The sequence below is a fragment of the Ambystoma mexicanum genome, chromosome 6q (genome assembly GCF_040938575.1).
Source record: "Ambystoma mexicanum isolate Mex_15411 chromosome 6q, UKY_AmexF1_1, whole genome shotgun sequence".
In the NCBI taxonomy this organism is placed as follows: domain Eukaryota; kingdom Metazoa; phylum Chordata; class Amphibia; order Caudata; family Ambystomatidae; genus Ambystoma; species Ambystoma mexicanum.
This window is the reverse complement of record NC_090937.1, coordinates 1379203302-1379223073: the sequence shown is the minus strand read 5'-3', so window position 1 is coordinate 1379223073 and position 19772 is coordinate 1379203302. Positions and strand designations below refer to the sequence as shown.

At 43.8% G+C, this 19772-nt stretch overlaps 1 protein-coding gene across 1 annotated transcript in view; it reads right to left on the bottom strand.

The window, feature by feature from the left end:
- The window catches only part of HTRA3 (HtrA serine peptidase 3), a 403425-nt gene that overhangs the window by 215058 nt on the left and 168595 nt on the right, over positions 1 to 19772 (bottom strand). Inside the window, exon 3 of the mRNA XM_069632026.1 lies at positions 12094 to 12316. Within this exon, the coding sequence (XP_069488127.1) occupies positions 12094 to 12316 (223 nt within the window). The remainder of the gene's footprint in view (positions 1 to 12093; positions 12317 to 19772) is intronic.

Genomic DNA, 19772 nt, shown 5'->3' with positions numbered 1-19772 from the left:
ACTTATTTCAAGAAACAGACCCAGAATGTTGTTTTACTCCCACTGCCCAGACCTCCCTTGCTTCCTTCAAGCAAACTCAGGTGACTGTGTCTCTCCTAAAAGATGCCCTCTGGGAGCTGGATGACACACCAGAAAGTGTTCATCTGGCATGTCTCTCGTCCACTCGCATCAAGAGATGGACAATGACTGATGTGTCACTCACCTCACAGAATCTCATTGCTCTTACCCAGCATACTCATGTAAGTGTGACTCGTCTACAATCTACCCTCAGGGGTTCCCTACTCCGTCTTTTTCTCCTGCTCCTCCTTCTAGGTATCCCCAGGTGACATATGGCTTGTCTAGTCATTTCAAGAGATGAACACCGTCTGGTGTGCCAACCAACTCTTCAAATCCCAGCTGCTCCTATCCAAAAAAATCATGTGAGTATGACTCTCCAGCACATGCCTACAGGAATTCTTAGCTCCTCCTGCCAGGTGTCACCCAATGGATGGTGTCTCATCCACTTGAACCAACCAAGTTTCTCCTCTGCAACACCCAGGCCATCACGTTGCACCCTGTGCCACCTGACTCGCTAGACGCCATCTGCCCATCTCCTCCACGCCACCCTGTACAGCTGGACCCCTCCTCTGTGCAACGCTGTATCCTACTCCCGCTGTATATCTGTTCTTTTCTTACCTTTGAAGAGTTCTCTGTTGTGTATCTGTATTGTTCTATACCCCTGTAAAGCACTCCATTGCTTCTCAAAGCTAGGTCCGCACTCAATAAATACCATAATAGTATAATAAAATATAATAACCCCACATTCTTTTAATTTGTTTTATTTGTGTGATATAGTTAAACAAACTTTCAACATAATATTATATTAAATCGAGAACAATGTTAATACACTATCATCAATCACATAGTTAAAAACCCTTTTCGACAAATTCCATTTAGCAAATAGAGTACAAAATGAATACACTAATATAATCATCAGTCACTCAGTTAAAAAACATTTTTGATATTTCATTAACATTTACAATTCCCACTTTTAAGATATATATCCTGAATTTCCTCCATTAGTTTATTTGTAGTAATTAGTTAAGATATTTGATGGCTGCTAAGAAACCGTGGGCAAAAACAATTTGACTTGATAGTTTCTTGGGATGAAGCAGATGACGAGAAGTAATTATAATAATGATCTATTAATACATCACACAATGGTAATAGATTACGAAGGGAGCACGAGAGGTTTGGAACAGCTGTGCATGATTGCATGTTTTCTTATCATACCCTGCTGAATGTGCTGGTGTCTCTTAGGACAATGCCCCACTGCCTTATACTGGGAAAGAGGAGTAGGGTTGGAGACCCTTCACAGTGACGCCAGGTATTGAATAATAGATGAGAGTATGTTCTCTCTAATAGCACAAATGAAACTTGAGTCTGAGAATTGTAACACGTGTTTTATTACTGTAGCCAACACGTGTTTCGACCCAACAGGGTCTTTTTCAAGGCTAGACATTGACATTCATTACAAATTCCAATCACTTTATCAGTGGGTCACCCGATAGTGTGTTGTGCCCAACCGTGATGTTGTTGAAACAACCAAAGAAAATGAAACATAGTGACATTGCAAGGTGAGTGAATTATGGACATTAAATTCAATAGGAACAAAAATGGTAGCAAAATGGATTACAATAAGGTTACAGGTAGTAGTTTTACATGAGAATTGAAAATCCGACATAGTTTGGTCATGGCTAATATGAAATACAAGAAGGACAAATTATTAGATATGTAGAATGGGACCCCCGTGGGTGGGAGTGAACCGGTGGTCGATGTAGGGCATGATTTGAATCCTTATAATTAAATTACGGTTGAGCTGATGTTGGGTCCGTGTGGTTTTTGGCGAGGAGCCCCATGCACTGGTTGGGTGGATAATCCACAGAAGGAACTGGATGGAGGCCTGAGGAGAAGGAGGATGAAGGATGTATCAGGTAAGTCCAGGTGAGTCGGGGGTAGGTTGCACATGTCAGGTGGTCACCATAATGGAGAGCATGAAGAGGATCGATAGGCCGTGGTCACAAGGATGATGGGGGAGTGAATTAATGATTGACTAATAAATTAGAATCCCATCCTAGCCCGTGTCTGGGGTATGGGCTGGTGCAGTAAGGTGGCCCAACGTCCTAGGAAGGTGTGCAGTATGGTTGGTTCACAATTGGAGGAGTGGTGCTCCCGGAAGGGGGCGGGGTGGATATAAACCCTGTTTGCCAAAAACGAGTACGTGGGGAGACCCTTGTGTGAGGCAACTAAAAGGCAAGCCAGTTGCAAAATGCTACGTGGTCATGTCCCAATCAAAATGCTAGCCCATGTAGGAAGGTAAATGAAGTTGTACAGGTCGGTAAGGACACAGTGGGGTGTGTGTCAGTTACTGAATGCCAAGATGAGGGCAAGTGCCTGCAGATCCGCGTGTGTACGGGCAACGAGTGGTGCACTGGAGGAGGTGGCACAAGTGGCCAGGCAGCATGGAAGTACTGCCTGACGGCCTGTTGCAGGAGACGCATTAGTGCCACGGCATTGGTAGGTGCTGCTGTGCACAATGGCCAATAATTACAATAAGTAAGTGCGGCAGCAAAGTAGGGAACCTGAATGAGGCTCCGTGTAAATTGGCGCATTTGACTTAAAAAGGAAGTCCAGCTTAAATTGTCAATTGGATTTATTTGATCAACCTCCTTCTCATCTTGGCATGTCCAATGCATTTTCCAGAATGTCCTATTGTCGTGTGTTGCCAATACACAAATCATTGTTTGCCAGTCAACTGTCTGTATGGATGGACAGTGTCTTTTTAGCCATACACGGTAGGTATATTGTGTTTTATGGTTCTTGATCATATTTCTTTCACGCTCAGAATCTTTTTCGTCATTGTTTAGAACATTTCTGATGTTTCTCTTAAGGGTTTCCTATTTAAATGCTATTGCAGCGTCATATTTATTTAGATGGACATTTGATGGCAACTTGCAAGCTGACAGAGAGCCAACATTGCCATAATAATATGTTAATGAATACATCCAATTATATAGCTCTTCCTTACTGCTCTCCATCAAGGGACAGGGAGTCATTTAAAGTACGGCAGTATTGGGTCTATGTAGGGCTTCTATATTACGTTCTAAGCGTTCACCGAATCGCAGTTCCTTTTTTATTAATATGGGTTTCCACAATCTTACATATTTTCGTTTTTTCCCCTTAGAAGTTAAGACAGCATGTGAGTTTGAGGATACAATGCTGATCACTTTGTGGTGTTTCACACACAGTCAAGGTAGTAGCTTGGGTAAAATGGTGTCTAGAAATTTAACAAAAATCAAGACATGACTCTTTAATACCTGATGTCCTTGTTGTCGGGGGGAAATTCTCCTGGGGCCGGCTGGGCCGTCCGCGGACCTCCGGGCAGTGAGGCCCCAACTCCTCCCGTATATCCCAAAGAGATAGAGTATGAGACACACGCAAGAAGCAAGATGATTCTGCTGTTTATTAAACAAAACGGCAGGGATGGCCAAGGATCGTACGCGTCCGTCCTGACACTCAGCAGCGTGGGGCTCGCAGGCCCTTTTTACCTTAGCGTGACGCGCTACTTGCGTCACCTTAGCAAAATTAGCAAAAAACCTATCGCCACTCTGGATTGGTTCCCCGAGTGGTAGGGTTAGTATAGCATACATAGAGAGGACTTGGTTATTGGTTAAGGGTCAGTCAGGTGGTATACTTGGGTTGTCCCTTCAGTTTGATACATAAAAATTACATGAAGACCCCTTAGGATTGGTCAATGTTAATGGCGTCAGTGATAAGGGTCCCATGTTCTGATTGGTTCACCCGCGAGCCCCCCCAGTCTGGGACCATCGCTGTTCCCAGCTCGCGGTGCACCTGTCATTTGCAACAATGTTTCACTATGGGTATGTGCAGACAATGTGAGGATTTATTCATAAGCAGGAAGGCCGACTACTCCCACCGTCGCAGATGTCCGTTGAGTCGCTTAATTGCATCTGCCTGTGTCTTGAGACGGGGGGATCCAGACGCCTTCTTCCTCCTGGGCTTGGCACCCTATCAAGTTTGGCTTGGTCACGTGAGGTGGGGACCGTGGTTGAGGCAGAATTCTGCACAATTAATATTGCATTTCTCACTGTGTGCCTGGCTTATCTTGCAGGTGCGACCTTGGCGTCGGCTTGCGGAATGAGAGTTTGCAACGTTGTGCCCTTGACTGTCTGCTTTCGCTGGCCTCATTCTGCAGGGTCAGCAACCGAACCCTTGCTCATTTAATGTTCATGAAAGCTCTTGCTTGCGGCCTACTTGGGCCTGGTGCATAGGTGGAACCATTTGATGCAGAGCGCTGTAGGTTATGGTATCATATTGCTCTATCCTCAGTATCGTATCTCCGTTATATTCCTCATTATGGTACATGGTTTTAGAAGAAGCGTGAGCAAGCCTTTTTAGATAAGTTCATTATGCGTCTTGCGTTTCTGCATTTGAGAAGCCTATGTTGAAAATAATAAAGATGCACGTCCGTGGGTGTGTCCGTCGCCTACGTCATAGCACTGAGTATGCTCTTCGTGTGGATTGATGTGGGAGTGTCCGGTGTGTATGTTGCACGAGTGTGCTGACCGTTAGCTAGGTCGTCATGACATCTCTAACAATGTGTTGATTTGGTGCTGGATGGTCTAGTCGAGTTCATCAATGCCGCAGGTGTCGGCATGTGCAGGGCAGGCTGGTGGGCATGCGGGTGGGCATGCGAGTGGGCACATCCGTATGTTCTTGTACCAGGGTATTTGGTCGTCTGGGAGATGGGCAAACTCCTCTCGTGACGGGTGTCTGGGCCGTGATCCTCTAGGCCATGGTTGAGAGTGGATTGGTGGGAGCCTTTTGTTCTCTTTTCCCACTTCATTGTCATGACCCTGGGATGGCCCCATGTGTTCTCCCAATGATTCATTTGTGCCCAGGAAATGTCACCGTGCACTCCCTCTCTTATTTCAGGTAGGTTTAGTCGGAGTTACCGCTGGCCAGCTGTTGTTCCATATAAGTGCATGTCAATGTTCATCATCTAGTCTGCCACATCAAGCGCTAATGTCCCCACCAAACCAGTATTACAAGATCTTCCCAGGCATTCGTTGCCTTTTGAATTGCCTTTTCGATGTTGTACATTATATTTGTGTTATTAGAAACTGGGAGGGCATAAACATTAATCAGTAATAAGGCTCCTAAATGATTCATGGAAACAACAATCGCGAAAATACATCTAGAATCCTCGAAATTAATTACAGTGGCCAGAAAGGTGCAACAAATTATCAAGCTGCGCAAAGGTCTTGCAACAAGGCTGTTTCACTGCTGCTTTTCTGAATAGCTTAAAGCTATCTACACAAATATCATCAAGAAGCCAACCCTCCTGTATTAACACTAGATCCGCTGATCTAAAAACTGTTAAGCCATCCCCTGCATCGAAGAAATGGCCATGGCCTCTTGAATTCCAGGAGATGATGGAAATATTGACATAATTAGAGGCATTGTTTTAGTTTCCAATAGATTGGAGAGCCATGACCAATCTTGTTTGATAGAAGCACCTTTTCTACTCACGGCAAGTGTCAATTTCCTCCATTCTGCCATGGCTAGTGCAAGAGTCTCCCATTCTTTTCAACATTTACATTCAGCCTCTGATCACCCTCATCCATGCCCAAGACTTTAGATGTTACTTTTATGCTGATGATACTCAGATCTTGGTTCGGCTGGATCTTCTTTATCCAGCCCATGCCGTCAAGCTGCGAGATTGTCTATCAACCATGAGACTCTGGATGGGCAAAAATTGGCGTAAATTGAATGGAAACAAGACCGAGGTTATGGTTGTGGGTTCCTCTACTGCCTCCTCCCTCTGGATGCCATCTTTCTGGCCCTTTTCTTTTGGCTCCTTTCCTGCTGTAGTTCTGGTGGTCAGGAATCTGGGTGTCAAACTATCTACGTCTCAGTCTATGGCCCTGCAGGTTAGCTCGGTCTGCCAGGCTGGTCATTTTCAATTGAAAATATCTAGGAAGATACTTCAATGTATTCCTTCCTATTTGCGAGCCCCAGCAGTCTCTGCTTTGGTCCTCAGCAGGATTGACTACTGCAATTCTTTATATTTGGCTCAGCGGACTATTAGATACGGCGCTTGCAGGTTCTCCAAAATTCTGCTGCACATCTCGCCACTGGTACTCCCTATCAGGAACATATTTTGTCAGTTCTTAACTCCCTTAACTGGCTGCCCGTGGCTAGGCGTGTTCATTTTAAATCTTTATGTTTGGTACATAAGGCCTTTTATGATGCTGGCCCGGAATACCTACAGCAGAAATGTTGACCCCATGGTCCTACCCGTGTGCTGCGCTCTCTTTTGGCTTTCCCTAGAGTCGCCGTGCGAAGACTGGTGGCCGTGCTTTCTCGGGTAAAGCTGCCATTCTGTGGACTGCTCCCCCTGACGCCCTTTGTGCGGTGTCTGGTCATCTACAAGTCAGGAGGGCATTAAAAACTTTGGGTGACGGTTGCGCTGTACCTTATTTTTTTGGTACAAAAAAACGATAACTTAACATAACAAGAGATATGCATATTAAGTTCTGTTAGTGAGTTGGTTTGTATATGAGGCTTAACGTGTGAATTACGTGCTGTTCTTACATTAATAGAAAGCAGCTGAAGCTCATATCCTAATTTAAAGTAAAATGAGGCAGAGGTAAGAATACAATCTACGACATGTGAGGAATAACAGTGTACAATTGAAAGATTTTTCACCAATTTCAACCAATTCCACAAATTCATAAAGAGAGAAATGTTCTCTTAGTTGCACCAGGATATGAGTCTGATTTGAATACACTGATTCTGATGGATTAGGTGCTGGAATGCCCCTGTGGGTGGGTCCAGACTGATATGCAAATTGATATTTCTTCTCTGTGATGGGAGCAGTGAGCTAAAATGTGGGTGTAGACCCTCCTCACTTGAAGAAATTCCACAAACAGGGTATTTGACCCATGTTCATTCTTGGTAAAGGAGATCCAACACTCTTGTTTAATTTGTAAATCTTGGGGGTTAACCCTAAGTAACCCAGGGTAATCCAGACATGGGCTCAATGCTCACTGTGCCTTAGAGAGTTTCAGCTTCACCTCACTGAGGAGTCCTAACAAGGCCGAAACACGTATCTGGGGTTGCTGATGGTACTCCAGTTCAGAGAAGCATTTTGGTGCGGGACTGCCTTTGTGGGCGGGAACAAAGACTGATATGCAAATGGGTATTTCTCCTTTGTGTAGGATGCAGTGAGTTAAATCGTGGTTGCAGGCCCTCCTCAGAAATTCTATAGAACCGGATATTTGACCAATGTTTGTTTTCGGTAGAGGGGCTCCCACTCTCCTATTTAATTTCCAATTCCAATCTTGCCTCTTATGACAACCACAATCAAGGAGATAAGTCATAAGGAAGATTCCAATATCCACAGGGGTGACATCCTACAAGCAGCCCAATTCTTCTAACAATATTTCATTCCGAATGGTTACAAACATACTATGTAAAAGAAGATTGTCAACTGTGAACTCTCATTGCCAGGACTTTTTGTATTCTGCGATGTGACAAACCTCACTACAGGTAGATTTGGCTGCACCATTAAAATCAAGACATCTTCGAGTCAGTGACCTATTCCTATTTTGCAAAAGACCACCCATAGGAAGAAGTGAGTATCATTGGCTAGTGTCCCTGCCGTACAGTGCATTGAGGAAGTGTAGGCAGCAATAGCTAAAGAGATGACTCATCCATGTAGGACCATACCTGTGTCCCCTAGAAACCTTGAAACGTTATAGTGGCTAGCCACTGGCAACAGTCCAATGATGGCGTGCTTTGCTGACCGTTCTTTACTCAAAACCACTGTTCTCAATTTTGTCTTTCTCTGGCATAGTGTGGATCCAATACTGCATCCTCCATAGTCCCCAGAAAGGTAGTAGCCGTGATGTCATATCATTCAATGAAGGTCAATGTAAAAGGTTCCCAAGATAATGAATAATGGCCTCCTTTAGGTAGGACAAATGCAGTAAAATATGATGCAAAGTATTTTCACAAAATGTCACAACATTTGGGCTGAAAATAGTAACAGCTATTATGATGCATCATTAGCTGCATGCTACTGCATTCCACCTAACTCTAATTGAGGCTGTAAGTGTAGACCAATCTGCACATTTCATCCATACTTAAAAGAAATCTAGAGAAACGCCCTGAATTTTAAGTTACTCATCAACGCTATCACCCACATCTGACGAAAAGGACTTTCTCTCGAGTCATTGAGAGGATGTTGCACCTTCCCAGGATGGTCCCAGGCACCATGTTACACTCAGGAGCACCAAAAATGAGTTGGTCAGAAGATGGATTGCGTCTCAGTAGTGAGTACAGCATTGGCAGCTATGCCTTCTCTGTGCAAACCCTTCCAACCTCCTGGTTCACTGGCACAATCCTAGTGAGCCAAGGATGGGGTCAGCCACTGTAACCAATGATTCCCATTTGGATTCAGTATAAACAGTTGCTGTAGTCGTCTATTTAAATTGTAACTATAGGAGCAGACAGAAGCAGCACATGGATCCTGCCTCTGAGAGATGGAGCCAGAACCGGCATTTCACTATTAGAACCTAGTCTGTTCTTTGCCATGTACTGGCTCCTTGGTCCTATGCAGCCTCGAGATTGACTTCATAGAGCTCTGGGGTGGGGGAAAATGGTTGGACTTTCAAGGTCCCTAGCATTGCCCCGACTCCTCATAGTGCCTTGGGGGGGATGGGTGCAGGATAAGGAGTGGTTGGGAAGAACGCGTCCTCTGCCAACTGCAGAAGTGGCCCAGAGCTGGATCCAAAGCAGAGGCAGATGTGGAGAAAATGCTTGTTTTCTCGCTACCTCATCCATCGGCACCATTCAGTGCTATCACATCCCTGACTGATCCCTCTACCATTAACCCAAATTGCTTAACAAATGTGTGGGAGGGGAGCTAAAAAGTAGGCGGCACAACAGGAGCAACATGTGTCCACAAGCATAAAGCCTAGAACATGCACTAATGCCCTGTTGCTGTCGCCCTCGCGTGCAGCAGCTTTGAAAAGAAAGTAGTAGAGCTAAGACGAGAGTACACGCAGTGGCACAGTAATATTACCCCAGAAATTAGATTACAAATGACAGCAAATCACAGGCATGATTTGGCCCCCTTTTCCCCACAAGTTCCATTGGGCGTGGCTGAATGGAGATGGACACCCAACCAAGTCATCTCTTGAACAGGATGAGTTTATTCGCAGTGCTTTCTCAGTAAAACATGAGTCTGGCATTGCACATTTCTCCCATGCAGCTCAGCGTTCTCAGCCTGCCCTTGTACCTTGGCCAAACCTCTCAATCACATGCACGCCAGGTGCCTGTAACTTGGGCCCCGTGCCGTTACCGGCCGGTGGATCCTTCAGAATGCGGGATTATTGTTATAATATGGTCACCGCTAAGGTATAATAAGCCCCTTATGTTTTACCATTCTAAGGAATTAAGTAGCCACTAGTAAGATGGCCAGCGTAGATGTTTTATTCGCTTTATATTATCATTGAGTAGGAATGCGAGCCAAGCCACCTTTTAAAAAAGACCACGTAAACCGCAGGACGCCAGTACAATATGCTATACACCGCTGCGCGCACAATAAGAGCTGACAAGCCTCATTCGTAAAGAGTTATATCAAGAATCATGAGTGGAAGTCCATCTTCGAATGTAAATTCAGAATCAATGAAGCCAAGAATAGCCGCAGTGAAGATTGTCTACGCCCCGCCCCACCACCACCATCGGCACACCTCTGGCCCTCAGATTGGTATTGTATGATTTTACTTGTTATGGGCATCACTGCAATGACCTAGTATTTTTTAAATATTGGGATAATATTAATAATATAAAAACAGATTTGCCATAACAGAAGCTAAGGATACAATGTACTTTTTTGCTGATTATTACCTATTTAAAGCAAAGAACAGAAATACGATTAAAGGTTCTTTTTAAAATAGATTAATGTAGTGTTCTTCCAGACAACATTTTGCGAACACATAGCATTGAGCTGTGCCTACATGAGGTCGGACCTATTTGGGATCTTAGCTGGGGATTAAGTTATGAGTATGCTTAATGATGTGGAACATGTCATTTGGGACATGTTTTGGAAATGATTAGTGGTGGAAAGTGAGATAAGCTACTGTCAAGTAATGATCTAGGCATGTAAATGAACATCAACGCTATCATTCAACTAAATGGGTTCATTACTCACATTGTACGGGGGACAGGGGGTATCACTGAAACGAGCTGGCAAAAACACATGTATTTTTCATATATTGTTTTGTGTTTCACATCTTCACTCTTGAGAAGGCGCTTAGTGGTATTTAACATGGGATGGCTGTCCCTTTTAAACTGTTGATTTAAGTCTGGTCTTTCTTTATCTAATAATGTAATAAATACAGTCAGTTGATTGATGCTTGTGTAAAAGTGATTTTGAAGTGAATCTGTGCTTGTCATTATCTGATTCACTTAATTTACAAACAGTCCACCTTTAAGTATATGTGTGATTCTTACTATTAATTAGTAAGTGGCAGGGAACGAAACTGCCTTTATTCCTGCAAATTCATTTTTGGGGTCGACCAGTTGGACTCCATGACACCTGAGGATTGTGTAGACCTTATCTAGAGTAATTTGGTAAGTGCAGGTAGCCCCTGGGGCGGCATTAGGGGTATTGTTTAACAAATGTATACGGCCTGATAATAGACCTGCTTTGACCTATCACCTCTAGAAGTAGGAACTCTACAGAATTGCATATAAAGAGCGACGACATATTGTATCTGACATTTAGAGACTTTGGATCCAGTGCGTACTGAAGTGCTATGATTCATGAGAAAAAGCTCACATAGATGACTAAACATAGGTTGGGAACCCACACTACTTTCTGTAACACGCCTCCCCACCAGAGCTCCCAACAAGCCCCATGTCAGGTTAGTGTGAACAATTCACTTCTGCTAGTTTTCTTTTTCCCATTTTAATATAAGACAACAACAGAAATAGATGGGTTGCAACAGCTTGACATATGTCAAGGAGAGAACTCACACTAACAACAGAAATGCAAATACATAAACCATCAATTTCAAATCGTAATTTGCAGCAGAGAGTTGTTTGCCATGCTTAGCAAAGTTGCACAGGTGGAAAATTAATTGTCCAGATATATTTATTTTGGGTGAAAGTGCACTCACAAGCCACAGCGCATTATTTATTTAGAAAAGATAGGCCAAGACATATTTGGAGCTATCAGGGTGCTTTGTCAAGATTGAAGGGTTATTACGAGCTTGGTGCTGAGGGTAAACAGGGCGGTATTTGCCACATGTTGCAAGGTTTACTACACTCCCAGGTCAAAGTTGGAAGGCATAATTACCCCTGACGGATTTCCGGGGGAATATTGATTGCAGTAGGTACAGTAAGATTTCATTATGAGAAAACGAATATTTTTAACACCATCTCATAGTTGGAGATGAAAATACCAAATTGGCCCCACAAATATTTCAGACTTTTTTTTTATTTTACAGACAGGACGTTCAGGAGCTTGCCTTCCATACAGTGAACACGTTTCTAATATGAGCCAAGCTAAGGGAGTGAAAAGGCTGGCATCCCTTCTACAACTGCTCTCACCACCTCAAACGTGTGATGCATTAAAGAATCAGTAATGATGATTCTCTGTATAGGAAACATGTACCGTAAACGTGTGTAGCCCTATTATGCATTATCCATTCCCACCTTCACATTAAAGGTGGAAATGTAGCATACAAAGGTTAAAATAAATACTTCAGAGGTTGCCATTGCTGAAGATAATATGCATGAAATACCACCAGCGGCATTCCAGAAATAGCACCTCCACCATTGGTAAACTCTGAATAGGGCACACGTGCAGAAATAACACTGGCAGAGTTGCAAATTACCGCTAGCGGTATTGTCTGTATTAAAGTCCACCAAACAAGTATATACATCTTAATATTAATATAAAAAAGGACCACAGAAGAATTTTGATTTAGTCGGGTCGATCTAAAGAGTGCTGCTTACTTTGGGATTGATCTTAATGGTTGCTATATCCGATTTCTTGTCTATGTCTTTGATTGTTGCCTCATAGTTGTCTCCATTTTGCAGCTGTACTTTCAGCTGCTGCCGCCCGGATACGGCGTTGTTACTCGACACCACGTGGGCGTTGGTCACAATCAGACCCAAGTCTGACATAATGAACCCGGACCCGCTCGACAAGGGAACGTTTCGGCCAAACAATGGGTGCCTGCACAGAAAAAATAAAAACAACTTTGAATTATATAAACAAACCGATAATGTACATTTTAGCAAATGCTTGTGCAATGTTAAATAACATGGACTTGACAACAGGCTATTCGCAGTTCGACATGACAAATAGTAATGATTCGCTGTAAATTTCATCTGTGAGCGTATGTTCAGTTGTTTATCCATTCAGATGAATTTGCACTTTTGGAACTTCAAGCTTGTATTGGCAAGTACTCCAGTGAACCGGGCGGCAGCGTTCTGAAAGTCTCCTGATGTGTGCATAACACTTGTGGGATCATAAGCAAGCCTGAGCTATTAACCCATCCATGATCTGTTCTCTGAATCCTTTTACAAGGAAACATGGCGACCACGACATCTTCTTGGAAGCTCACCACACTTTATTGCCTGGCTTGTTAAACTGCATACAAGAAAGACGCACATTTGTACCTAGTCGGTAAGAGCTGGAACACTGGGCCCAGCTCAATCTAAACATCTCATAAAGAAACCTAGGTGAATACCAGTCAAGCGTTACACAAAACGCCATCATTGAATGCGCCACCTTAGAAATCTGAAAGGATGCCCTTTGCGTCCATGGCAAATAAGGCATGCTTGCTCACACTCCTAGACCGCCCTGCCGCGTTTGGTACGGTGGATCAGCAAATGCACATCAGCACTTTGAAATGCCGCATGGGGATAAACGGTAAAACTCCACAAATACCTCATCTTCGGTCCCCAAAGGCTGAATTCTATTTACAGTGCTACCGAACCACTGGGATTTCTAATCTGGAACACTGGAAGGACCATTCGTAAATTTATTTTATTTTCATTTTTTTTTATTTACAAGATTTTATAATGCTCGAACACAGACTAGGAGCATCAGCACGCAGTACCAGAGAAGTGAAAAATCGAACCAGAAAGGATACAACACTACTCAGATGATAATCAATTGTCCCTCCTGGTCACTTCAGAAAGAAATATCATAGCTTTCCAAAGGACTCAAATGAATGCAGAACTGGATCTCCGCTGAAGCTTAACAAAGTGATCATGACATTCTCGCTCTTTCGTCTATGGTGGTTTGGGATAGGAAGATTACAATGTAGGAGATTTCGTCGAATTCAAATTCAACGAATTTGGACGAAAATGTATTTGTGGGGGGTGGGTAATCGTGATAATTAAGATAAGGGGAAGTCAGGAGGTGGCTGCGCCAAATATTTGCGCCAAATGGAAAAAAAATAAAACAAAATTAGACAAATTTGAATTCGACAACACAATCTCCTCCGAATTACATAGAGCCATTCCAGTCTGCGTGTCAAGCTCTGGTTCTTTCTAGATTGGTCTAAAGACACAACCTCCATCTGGTTTCCCGATGAATAGCCTAAAACCTATAAACCAGACAAAACGAAGCAGTCCATCCGTTCAACTTTCCCAAGGTAGGCAAACTGTTTTCCCATCTGGGAGCAATAGAGCAAAGTTCAAAGGAGGAAAAGTGACACAGGTATTACTGAAAAAATAACAATCTAAGGCCTTGTTTGAAAAATGAAGCCATTTATGCGAAACATTCATTGACAACGTCATTCACATCAGTCTAATTCAATTACTCACTGTGGTGGCTGCACGGATCCACTGATCTGTGAGAAACTGTCACATCATTTAGTTGTGTTTCAGACTTTGGAACAAGAGAACCTGGATTGCAATCTTTGCTACTCCGCTTTGGTGCCAGAGTTGTAACACCTTTTGTGATGGTAAATAACACACAAAGTGCTCAGATCCCATGATATTACCCCAACCTTCCATCCCTGCCTAGCACAGTCACCAGGAGACACTGTTCGAGTTTGTATGGGGGCACCAACATGTGGATCTCTAGCCCTCCGCTACAGCTACCATGGGTAGAATGATATACACATCAATGCAAAATGGGCCACACCTCCATCCTCCAGTTTGAGCCCATACCCTTAGTCCTTACCTGAACAAAGAGGAGGGGAAAAATCTGCATCAGCCGTGATATCAAGACATTCATCTTTATCCTGCAACAAATCTCAGACCACATTCCAACAACTCAGTGACACCATCTCAGCAAACGTCAGCAGCAAAGTTCAACAGATTCAAAACCACGTAGAGAAGAAAGTTGCAACAACCCCAAACTCTGTGTTGTAAAACGAGACCCAATGCCATAACTAGGAACACCTCCCTGCTAAATGCACTTCATGTAAACATTCTCAATCAAAGTAAACATCAGGAATCAAGCAGGTTTGCCCAAAGATCCATGCACACGAACAGCTACAAAATCATGAACTAACTGGACAGCTCCTCCCCAGATTATGATCCCTCCTCAATTTATCTAAACGCCAGATGCTTTCCCAATAGCCTTCAAACCTGCCCTTGTTAATGCTCTACTGAAGGAAACGACAGCTCTCCTACCTAAATGATTTGGAGGCATTGGATTATTGAGTACTGCACTATGTTGGATGCCAATATTCCTCACCGACTGAACAGTGATCTCATACTTGGCCCATTTCAGGACCTGTCACAGCAGTATTAGCTGTGGAGTACTTCAAGGATCTATCTTTTCACCCCTTCTCTTGACCATTCACATCACCCTGCTCTTGGCCCTTAAGAGCAATTCTGGCCTCACAAGTTCCAACTACACAGATGATACCTAAATAACCTACACACTTACTGACAAATCAACCTCAAACAAACCAGATTGTGTCCTGCTTTGAGCAAGTCCACCCATAGATAACAACAACTCAGGTGAAAACAGAATTGATGATTTGCGGCACCACAACAATTCCCTCTGCTTCAGTGCCCTCACTTGAAGAATTGGGGCCATGCCAAGGCCAACTGCAACAGCAAAAATCTCCTCATGGTTAGTGCCTGCATACTGAAATCCCAGATAAAAGCCACTATACAAGTTAGTTCTTCCAACACCTAACTATCCAGCCCAACATGACATGCCGGACTTTCCACACTCAGAACCTGGTTACGTTTGCGCTGCAATCAGCAACATTTCAGGTTCTGCATTTGCCTCGCCCTCTGTTCCAATAACAGCCAAACCACAAACCTTTCCTTACAGGGCTACCTAAATGGCAGAGGTGTGATATACAAGACTACTTACATTACATTATATAACATATTACATAGAAGTTGCACAATGCTCACAGAAGGAAATGTTCAAATTCATGGCATGACACACACACCTAGACTTGCCCTCCCTTTGAATCAATCTTCAATTCACCAATAGAATTAACCAATGGAAGATGGTGCAAGCCTTCAAAAATGCATATGATAGCCTTTGTATAAAGGAAAGATATGACAAACCCAGATGACCCCACAGGCTCCCGCCCTCTCCACAATAACCCCCTTAAAGTAAACATCCTAGAGCATTTCCTCTACCAACATATTTGGGATCACGTGGAGCCAAATGCCATCATGCCTGAGTCACAACATGTGTTCAGACCAACAATGGACACAGAACAAACACTGTCACCCATCTGAACATACCAAACAACAATACAGATGCCAAAACACCTAGTGCAACTTCATGATATTTTAGCAGACTTTAACACCATCAGCCACACAATTCTCCTATGTAGACTTGTGCTCATCAGAATTAAGGAAACCTTGCAACACTAGATGACATTGTTTCTTGCAAATAGGTACAAGTTCATTTACTTGTCCTCCTTAATATGATATGATAGGATATGATATGATATGGCATTTGTAACACACCTACACACAAGTGTTTTGACGCGCGACGAGGCAAGGGAGGGGGAAACAGAGAGGGACATACAACGGTCTTACTAGGCCAGGTGTCATTCAGATCGTGCAAGTGCATGTGAAGGGGGAGAGGGATAAGTACGGGGGGATGGGAGAGGGGAAAATGCAGTACATGGGATAGTAGAATAAATAAGATAATAGAACGTCCAGATGGTGGCAAGTGCAGGTAAGCGCAAACATAATTGCTGGTAGGGGGACTGTAGGGATACAGAACAACAGTCCCCAGTGCGGGGGTTGCCAGGGAGGCAGTGCAGGTGTGCAAAGTGCAGGGCCAGGGCCCAAGATCAGAAGGGTGGCCAGGCAACCAGTGCAGTTTCAGCCAGGAATTTAGCAGTGGAGAGGGGGAGAGAAAGCAGAAGTAAAGAAGAAGGTTTTGAGGTGCTTCCGGAACCGAAGATGGTTCTCCTCAAGTTTCAGGGAGGCAGGAAGGTTGTTCCAGAGTGAGGCCCCTGCCGAAGAGAGAGATCTACCACCAACTCGTTGCTTGTAGAAGCGACTGACCCTGAGGGAGTTGGAGGCGGATGAGCGAAGAGCTTGAGTAGGAAGGTATTTGAGAAGAGAGAGTTGAAGGTAATGCAGCCCCAGGCCCCAGAAGGCCTTGTGGACAATGCAGAGGGTTTTGAACTTAATCCTCGCACCCACTGGGAGCCAGTGCAGAGATTTCAGTCCTGGAGAGATACGATCCCTGGGTTTGAGGCCAAGGACAAGATTGTTACCTATGAATTCCACCTATAAGATATCTCAAGGTTCAGGACTTTACCCACCACTGTTCAGTATCATATCTGACCCCAGTTCTAGAAATCATCAACATTACAGGCCTCAGCTCTTACAATTAAGCAGATAATACTGAAAAAATATGCAAGCATCAAATCAGCTGGAGCTCGACAATTACCTTTGTTGGGGAGGAGACAGGGTCTTCCCACCCCACTAAGTTATACCGAATAAGGCACAGACGTTAGAAGACACACTTGGGAAGCAGGGGTGGAGGAGGGTATACTCAAAGGGGGTTGAACGATCATTACAATACATGTATTAGGAGCTGCAGGGGGGAGGAGGGCACACCAAAAGCGGGTGAATGATCATTACAATACATGTATTAGGAGCTATAGAAGAAATGCAAATGCAAATGCCATCTTGGACAAATGTCAGCCATCCTATATGTAGGCCCAAGCGCGGCAAATAATATTAGGTGCTTGAATAGTAGGTCTTTCGCATGAGTGCGAACAACACCCCCACCCCGGTCAGGCCCCACACGGCCCATGAAATCCTCCATTGTTCCAAAGAATTACAGACCCTCTCACACAGAGGGAGGAATGTGCCCAGCAACGTCATGGGAAGGGTGCAGTGCGCCTCTTGGCAGTACCATCCCACAGAACAGACACCAAGGCCCTCATGCCCCCAACGATCCCTGCATGAGAAATATAGCTTAGCAGCACTTTCATCCTGAGACCCCTGCATGTCACAATACCATCCAAACCCAAACTAACAACCATAAAACCTTAAAACCCCCTGATCGATCACTAAGATCAGAAGGCAAGGCTTTTGTGCCCTCACCATTGGGTCACATGATTTGTGCAGCGAGGTGCAAGGTGGTGTCTAAATTATAACACAAACCAAACGTGGAGGACCTTGGGAGTTGCTCATCTGCCTGGGAATGAGTGAAGTGAATGAGTTAGGGCGATCTCAGCTCTCCCTCCTCGAGCCCATCCTTGTATCTGCCAGGTGTAGTGTAGCTACGATAGAATAACATTGTTATGACTAGAATGTAATTGATTGTTAGGCCAACCCCATATCGGATGACGATCCCAGCGTGCCCACGCGCATGAAGACGGACAGAAGAAGACGGGCCAATGGCCTGGAATCCCAAATGGAACAGGTCCTACATGCATATGTACCATCCACTAGGGTTTGAAGAATTGTCTTTTCTGTAATTGCATCATCAGTAACACTGTTTGTGCTTATAACATGCCACACAAGTGGATGAACCTCAGAATGATCCGAGGCAGCAGAGTCTTTTGTTGGTGCTTTTCCTTTTTGCATGGAACTAAATACTTGTTTCTTGGGCATTTTTCCCGGAATTACTTAAATTGACCTTTTACAGTTGACCTTTTATCCTAATAGACCTAATTATAGTGGTCTTAATTGACCTTCTGCACAATTGACCTTTGTATTATTTTAGTTTTTTTGGATTATAAATAATATGAACAAATTGGGTGGTGGGTTGCAGGGGTTTTTGGATTTGGTGGGGAGTTTTAAATCAGGTCAATTCTCCTGAGGTTAATTCTCCCGAGGTCAATTGTGAAAAGGTCAATTAGTATACATTCTTTTTCTGTAGGGGGTTCTATTTTTTCTGGTGTGAGCATACAGAGGCATGCCTTCACCTCTCACAGATAGATGCATGGATGACAATCCAAATAAAATAGAACTCATGATGATCTGCGGCTACAAAACACCCCACCCAACAAACTTTCCTTAATCAGAAGATATAGGATGCTGTCCTCAGCAAAGGTTGACAGTCGAAATTCACAAATTTATCACAGAGTCTCTCTCCCTGAAATCTCTAGATTAAGCTATATTAAGACTATGGATCACTAAACTAAGATCAATCCATTCTTTCCTCATGCCCTACTTGATGTTCCCTCACACAACCTCCTCATGCCCTACTTGACGTTCCCTTACACAACCTTGAAACTAATTCCCCTCATATTCTCGAGGCTACATTATACTAAAAGCCTTTACTTAGGCCTCCCAGAATACTTGCTAAACAATCTACAAAGATTGCAAAGCTTAGCAGCAAGACCCCTGCTGAGACTCGAAAAATGGGACTACATCGACCTGACACTCCAGGCACTCCACTGACCCCTGTCAAATGCAGAATCCAAGTCAAAACCATCTGCATTACATACTGTGCCATCCAGAAAAGGGGTCAGAATCGGTCATGAAAATTAAATCTGGTATCTGGTATGGGCTTGTCAGGATTCTTCCATCCAGCAGTGCAGCACCAATACCTGACACACATTTCATCTGCGAAAAGGAAAGACCATCTTTACATTATTAGCAACCAATTTATGAAACAACTTTACCAGGTAACACTGCCCACTAGATAACAAAATAGTATTTATGAAACCTGTATGTTCATCAGAGCACCCTAAACAAAATAGTGCAGCCATGCACTCTTCAAATGCTGAACACCATCAGATTGGTGTAATGCAAACTCCTGACACAGGCTTTCGGACTCAAATTTCACCACGAACATAACAGTAGAGGTACAGGCGGTCCCATGGCTACAATTAATTGGGCCAGTTTCTACTTTGCATCATCCATAAAAGACACACTACTTCAATGCCGCCCTTAGAGCACAATAACAGGTAGTACCTTATGCAACTATGAACTTTCACCCCTCCTAACAAATTACCATATGAACAAATGCAGGGCGCCCAAGAGCCCTGTTCTCATAAATGCTCAGTTCAGCAGTCCGCTCAACCCCCTCATAAAATCCAATCACCCACTAACATACTCAACCTTTCCTCCTCCCACCGTTTACTGATCCGCATATTCTAGGGCCCTCTCTGCCTCCCTAAACACGCCGAAGACATGTTGGGGTATCGTGGAATGGCTACACAATACTTATATCCTAGCTGACACATTTCACTTCTCTTAGAACACCCAAAAAGTATGTG